The following is a 7,266-nucleotide window of genomic DNA, read 5'->3' as shown; positions in this document are numbered from 1 at the left end:
ATGTCCATCCTTTTTAACCAGAGGAAGAAAGTCCTGGCAGAGCAATGCTTGGAGAGGTAAACTGTTGTGTGTGTGTGTGTGTGTGTTTATGTATTGGTGAAGTGGATGTTAATGGTACTATGTAAAACAAATCTAATAATAATATGAATAAAAATAATTGAGGTTAACCAAAAGTCTTGTTAGTCCTCTCATCTCTCTAATCTCTCACACAGGAGGCCTCGTCACTGGCTGAGGAGATTATTTAGAAAAAACAAGACTGGGGATGCTGGTATACCTGCGATGTAAGAGTACACCAGTGCGAGTGAATCTGATTCTGTGGGATTCTGAGCGTGTGTCTGTATGCATGTTGCTGTGTGTGTGTGTGTGTGTGTGTGTGTGTGTGTGTGTGTGTATGCTGACTAAAGTTCTCATGTCTTCCTTTATTCTGGACAGCCTGGAGCCAAGCCCTGTGTCAGGGGACGTCCCTCAGGTAACCATGGCAACATAGATGGACTTTCCTTCTATTACACCTGCATCTGCAGGAGCAATCTTCACTTTAGTTACAGTCATCTAATTAGCATCTAATTAGCAGTTTATAATCAAAGTTTGGCTCAACTATTTTGTGTGACACATAAGACTGTTAGACATTTACTGTTAGAGAATTAAACTTACATGAACTTTTATTTGTTTGTGGAATGTAGACACTTTAAGGTTAAAAGCCAAACTCAGCAAGGAGTGTTTTTCCATTTCACCAGATCTCCAGCACCCTAGCTACCCTTGAGTCCTCCACACTGGTCACCCCGGCCTCCCCAGAAACCCCATCTCCTGGGGCACCCCAAGGAGAGGAGGTCCCCAGCCCGGACACCCCAAAAGGCTGTGACCCCCTGGACCAGTGAGTGCTGATTCAGGACACGACACACATATGTGCCCTCACTAACTTCCCTAATGCTGCCTCACCACTCCATACTGCTGTTCCTCATGTTGTCATAGCTACTGTGTCACACCACAGACAGAAACATCATATATATTCACTATAAGATCCAGCTGCATTCTTCCCATTTCACACCTTTATGAGCTTATATACACTCGTAAATGTCATATAGAAACACCGTAAGATCCAGCTGCAGCCCCACAGACCAGACTAACCCCACACTGCATCCAGTCCCACACATTCTTTTAGCATCAACTTGAGTGCTAGGTTTACTAACACTCACCTCCAAATTGTGTTTGTACAGGTTAATGGTCCAACTCGTGGAGGAGAGCCGGTCCCCATCAAGGGGCCGTAAAAAGAGGGCCAGGTCAGCCCCCGTGGCCCTCCTCATTGCCCCGGAGGCCCCAAAGAGTAGGGCCAGGACACCCCCTGTGGCCCTCCTCATTGCCCCGGAGGCCCCAAAGAGTAGGGCCAGGGTGTCCCCTGAGGCCCCAAAGATTAGGGCCAGGACACCCCCTGTGACCCTCCTCATTGCCCTGGAGGCCCCAGAGAGAAAGCCGCATGTTCTCCCGGCCCAGCAGTTGAAGTGCAGGGGGTAAGTCACCCAGATCACCTTTCTCACTTTAAACCACCTAGAGGAGTGATGTGTGTGTTCACTATGTCTGTCCAGCATATATAAATTTGAGTCAAGGTCGTTTCTTCACTTAGGCAGTGTTTATGTGCATGCATGATGCTTGCTTGAGTAGCTCTTGGCAGTTTGTGTTTGACTTTCTGGTTTATTTTCCTCTCTCTCAGGCTGCCTAACCTCGGACAGACCTGCTATATCAACTCCACCCTGCAGTGTCTGTTCGCTCTGCAGCCCCTCTGCATCCAGCTGCTCCTGCAGGAGGAGACATGGAGGCAGGAGCCCTCAGCACTGCTTCTCAGGTAAGTACACACACACACACACACACTCACTGACACGCTCACATACACACACACACTCACAAACTAACATATAATCACATACAAACACACACACACTCTTACATACAAACACACACCCATGCACACAAATGCACATTTGCACACAGACATAAATGATCCCATGAACACAAACATAAACACTCCCCTCAACCCCCTCTCTCTCTCCAAAGCTCCTTTGTGGGTCTCTGGTGCCTGAGGAAATCCACGGACAGGGAGCTGAAGGCGGCAGTGCTGATGGAGCTGAAGGACTGCATCGCCCTGCGCAACCAAGAATTCAAGGGGAACTCACAGAACGTGAGAACACAGACATGAAATCAGATACTATGAACTTAATCAATTCTCATGTATACAGCTTTTGATGACATTGTAAGCCATATCATTGCAAGGCTCAACGTATGTAAAATATGTGTGTGGATGTGCATTTCTGTTCATGTTGACATGTTTTATGTCTGTATGCATCTGTGTGTTTGTCATATATGTGCCTGTGTGTGTGCAGGACGCCCATGAGTTCCTTTCGGAGTGTCTTCTGGGCCTCAAGGACATTGGGCACACCCTCCAGATGGGGGATGTGTCCTATCAGTGCCCAGTGGACACTCTGCTCTCCTTCCAGCTCCAGCACATAAGATCTTGCAGGAGGTTAGTCAGGCTGATATAAGGGCAGATCTACAGACATTATTCCTGTGTGTGAAGCATTGATCTGTAGCCCTCATGTGTGTTTTTGTTTGATGAGCAGCTGTGGAGTTGAGAGCAGGAGGGAGGAGATCTCCACCTACCTCTCCCTCCAAATGGTTGCGCAGGGCACAGTCCAAAACAGCCTGGAGCTCTACTTCAACGTATGTTACTAACAGTCAATCTCAATCTCTATACACACAATGTAGTCAGAGCACACACACACACATACTCTCTCTCACACACACACACACACACAAACTGGTTTGTCACATGTGTTTGTGCCAACAGGAATCAGAAGTTGAGTACAGGTGCGAGCGGTGTGGGGGTCAGGTGTCGAGCCTGAGGTGTAGTTTCTACACACTACCTCAGTAAGTTTGCCTGCCTCCACTGACCTCCGCTTAAGCACCAACACACGAGACATATGAGACACATGAGACACACACATGAGAGACATGAGACACACATGAGGCACATGAGACACATATGAGACACACATGAGACACACACGAGACACACATGAGAAACACACGAGACACATGAGACACACATGAGAAACACACGAGACACACGAGACACCTGTACAAACACCATTGCCACCAATGTAACAGAGTTACTCCTGTACTCCTCCTGTTTACCAGAGTAACCCACAGCAGCCAATCATTCATCCCACTGGCATCGGTCCTGATGGAGAGATATCTCCTATGGACCAGATTATAATTATTCTCTTTCTCTCTAGGGTTCTCATTTTACACCTGAAGAGGTTTTGCCCCTTCACCCTCACCAAAAGCATGGCACCGCTTCAGCTGGAGGCAGAGCTCCAGATCAAACAAAGGTGGTGATACACTTAAACACACACACATACAAACAAGCATGCGCACACATCCACACACACTCACAAACAATCTGGCACAAACACACACACACGCCCATACATGCATGTAGCCGAGAAATGGAACAGACTCAAGACTACCTATCTATACCCTGTCTATTTTAAATGATTCTATTCATTTGGAGATTTGTTATGAAAATACCTGTTCACATGTAACAGTCTTAGCCTTGAAGGTCCACCAGGCGGCGACAAAATACTGAAGATCTGGTGAAAAATAGGCTTCACTAGTTGTATGGGCCTTACATATAACAGTGAAATATTTTGTAACTGTGCTTCTCTCTCTCTCACACACACACACACACACACACACGCACACAATGATAATGTGTGTTTCCAGGACTGAGGACATGGCAGGAAAGTTTTGGAAATTCTCTCAGGCTAATAACCGTTCACATGGAACAGCCTTAGCCTTTGTGGTCCACCAGGGGGCTTGTGTAAAATACACTTTGGGAGTGATTTGAATTTATCACAGTAAAATATATTTTCTAACTGTGTTTCTCTCACTCACTCACTCACTCACTCACTCACTCACTCACTCACACACACACACACACACACACACACACACACACACACACACACACACACACACACACACACACACACACACACACACACACACACACACACACACACTAATTATAAATCATTTTCAGGACTGAGGACATTGCAGGAAGGTGTGGCGAGTCCCCTCAGGTTCCGGCCCCCAGTGCAGGATCAGGCCGCTGCCCTGCAGCCACCTCTACTCTGGGGGGGGCGTCTTCCTCTGAAGGCAAGTCTCCTCTCTGCTCACACACGTCACACCAATGAACTTGCGTGTGTCCCTGTGCCTCAACTCGCAGAACCATTGCTAACAACAAAACCAAGGTTATGGGTCTGATTCCTACAGAACACACATGCTGATTAGGGGTGTAAGAAATCACAATATTATGTTTTATGATAGTGTATCGATTCTCAAAAACACTAGCATCTTTGCATGTAAACTATTAATTTAAAATCGATAGTCAGAGGTGACTGAGTTGATGCTGTAGAAGAAGCTCATCGTTCCCTCCTTCCTTCCTTTTACCCAGCATCCTCCATCACTCAGGAGCTAGAGGCAGGGACAGAGAGAGAGAAGGTGGTGAGACACACAGGGAGACACTTAGGCTGAGATCTTAGTTTGGCTCAAGTGGAAGTCATTTATGTGAAAAAGGTTACATGAGTTATTGAGGGTAGTGAAATGAGTAATGTGTTCATGTGTGTTGTACTATGAGTGTTCCACTATGGTGGTGCTGAACGGTTGTAATGTAAGTATGGTAATGTGTGTTTTGTATAGTGATAGTGTGTAAACAACATGAGCCCCATGATGTATAAATGACACTTGTGATTCTTCTGTCAGGAGGGAGGCAGCTCCACCTACTCCCTAATGAGTGTGCTGAGCCACATTGGGACCAATGCGGACTGGGGTAAGACACACACACACACACACACACACACACACACACACACACACACACACACACACACACACACACACACACACAGGCAAATAAGACCCATATTTAAAGTTGTCTGTATGAGTATGGACATCACAGAAACAGACTCTATAAGGAGCACACATATGGGAGGTGTGAGTGTGTTTGGTTAGTGATCTGTGGTTGACTGACACCTCCAGGTCATTACACAAGTGACTGCGCGGAGGAAGGGGGACTCTGGCTCTCTCTTAATGATGAGGATGTCTCCCCCACCACTCAGGAGGCTGTACTCAGAGAGAGAGCCAGCACTGCCTACATGCTTTTTTACACCAGAAAGGTACCCACACACACACAAACGCAAAGAGACGAACAGCACAGCATACACCCTCTTCTACATCAGAAATGTGCAAAATTCAAACACACACATGCATGCAAAGACACACACACACACACACACACACACACACTGATGCCATCATCCGGACTCACCTTCTGCTCTCCATGTTTCTGTCCTCTCAGTGAAGTGCCCCTTCCTGGTCATCAAGGCTCAGCACCAGACGCAGGCAGGACTCTCCTGCTCAGCAGGAGACACTCAACCAGAGACGTCACATGTGAAGTAAGTTGATATAATTACCTGTCTAAATGTTTCTACACATAATTGCAGAGGTATCGATTGCTTTTCAGAGGGGAGGAAAAAACAGCCACCCGGTTGTTAGGTTAAGACTCAGTTTGTCGTAAAAATCCTTGATGGTCAGATTCAGAGCCCCAGTCTCATGTCCAAACTCCACACCACAGACACAGATAGCATGCAGACAGACCCATAGCAGTGCTCAAGATTAGCCATCATCCTGTCAAGTCCGTATTACCTTGAAACAAGGACTATAACCTTACTGTGTGTATGTCAGTGCTCTAATGGTGCATCTCCCCTCCCTCTCAGACACTAGATAAGGGTTCTGTGAGAGGCTGTTGGACCTGCCCCCCCCCCCCACACCACATCAAGCTGGTCTCCATGGTGGGGTCTCCCCAGGACCGGAGTGCTGAAACAGCTCAGTACTATCAAGTCCTGCTGCTGAACCCCCCCGTCCCCCCAAACACACACATACTTGCCCGAATAAACCAAAAACCCAGTGTTTCGCACACTCCAGTCTACTGTGGATATGTTCACACATACACCCACACACTCCACTGGTGACACCATCTTCACCACACACACACGTTCTCAGATACATATGTTCATACCACTCTTGATACCATCTAGACCAGGGGTTTTCAACTGTTTTTTTCCCAGGGACCACCATTCTGACTAGAAAGTAATTTGCGGCCCACTGATGTGCCTGCATGCGCATGATTGTTTGTAACCACTGCCGCCGCCACGCTCCCTCCACCTGCACAGATATTCTGCCTATAACACTTCAATATGTGAAATTATCAGGGTGCATCGCTAGCCGCCGCCACGCCCCCTCCCCCTGCACAGATATTCTGCCTATAACACTTAAATATGTGCAGTTATCAGGGTAGATCACTAACCGCTGTCACCACGCCCCCTCCCCCCGCGCACATACTCCGCCTGTAGCAGTTGTCAGTGTAATTTCTTCGATATTTTTAACAATATTCAAGAATAATCTGGAAATGTGTTGAAATATCAAAGCGAATTCATAAAAATAAAAAAATTCAATGGTGAACTGATCAACATAGGCTCATGTCGCGGACCCCCTGCAATGCCATCGCGGACCACCAGGGGGCCACGGACCCCCGGTTGAAAACCCCTGATCTAGACCCCCCCCCCACACACACACACACACACAGCAGCCTACTGTGGATACATTATCATAAGTGTACTATTGGTGGGTATATTTGTTTTATTTAACACACTAGTCAATCCAGTTGTTTAACCTCCCTACTTTACTGTCCAGCACACCCCTCATGCTATACACCTACTGACTTCGGCAGACTAAAGCCCAATTTATACTTCTTCTTCTTCTTCTGTAGAGTTTAATGGCGGTTTACAAGCTACGTGTGTTACCGCCATCTACTGGACTGAGGTGCAGTTCATTGGGGATCTTTAAAGAAAATTGAATCAAAATAAAATATAAAAATAAAATATAACAAAACCAGTAAAACCAAATAAATCAAAACAAAACAAGAGTTCTAAATCCTAATCGCTAATTGTGTTTCTTTAATAAATGACACTATGGACCCAGTAATACTTCCTGCTCTTGGCTCACCCAATAACGTTTCCAAGGAGAAAACTCTTTTTTTCTGCACTAACCGTCCTTTTCAGTTTTTCTCTCTGTCTAGAAAATCTTTCACAACTTAGCAGAACATGTTCTACATCCTCTTACTCCACAAACCTCACAATTTCCAGATGGATGTTT

General features: G+C 46.4%; 1 protein-coding gene across 1 annotated transcript; it reads left to right on the top strand.

Annotated features, from left to right (window-relative positions):
• LOC122130435 (ubiquitin carboxyl-terminal hydrolase 37-like) lies at positions 1–5,503 on the top strand. The gene is made up of 16 exons (XM_042705169.1): positions 1–56; positions 213–281; positions 433–469; positions 735–871; positions 1,215–1,505; positions 1,706–1,837; positions 2,047–2,170; positions 2,373–2,512; positions 2,610–2,709; positions 2,837–2,916; positions 3,285–3,380; positions 4,094–4,209; positions 4,508–4,554; positions 4,816–4,882; positions 5,092–5,228; positions 5,411–5,503. The coding sequence occupies exons 1-16, from the start codon at positions 1–3 to the stop codon at positions 5,411–5,413; spliced, it is 1,632 nt and encodes a 543-aa protein (XP_042561103.1). The 3' UTR covers positions 5,414–5,503.
• Positions 5,504–7,266: the final 1,763 nt, after the last annotated feature.

The sequence above is a fragment of the Clupea harengus genome, unplaced genomic scaffold, assembly GCF_900700415.2.
Source record: "Clupea harengus unplaced genomic scaffold, Ch_v2.0.2, whole genome shotgun sequence".
NCBI classification, from domain to species: domain Eukaryota; kingdom Metazoa; phylum Chordata; class Actinopteri; order Clupeiformes; family Clupeidae; genus Clupea; species Clupea harengus.
The sequence above is the reverse complement of the archived record's forward strand: the minus strand, read 5'-3'. Positions and strand labels throughout refer to the sequence as shown.

Coding starts and splice junctions, on each gene's coding strand:
- LOC122130435 (XM_042705169.1), top strand. CDS start 1: ATGTCCATCCTTTTTAACCAGAGGAAGAAAGTCCTGGCAGAGCAATGC. Junction 282..432: donor GATGCTGGTATACCTGCGAT/GTAAGAGTACAC, acceptor TATTCTGGACAG/CCTGGAGCCAAGCCCTGTGT. Junction 872..1,214: donor GGCTGTGACCCCCTGGACCA/GTGAGTGCTGAT, acceptor GTGTTTGTACAG/GTTAATGGTCCAACTCGTGG.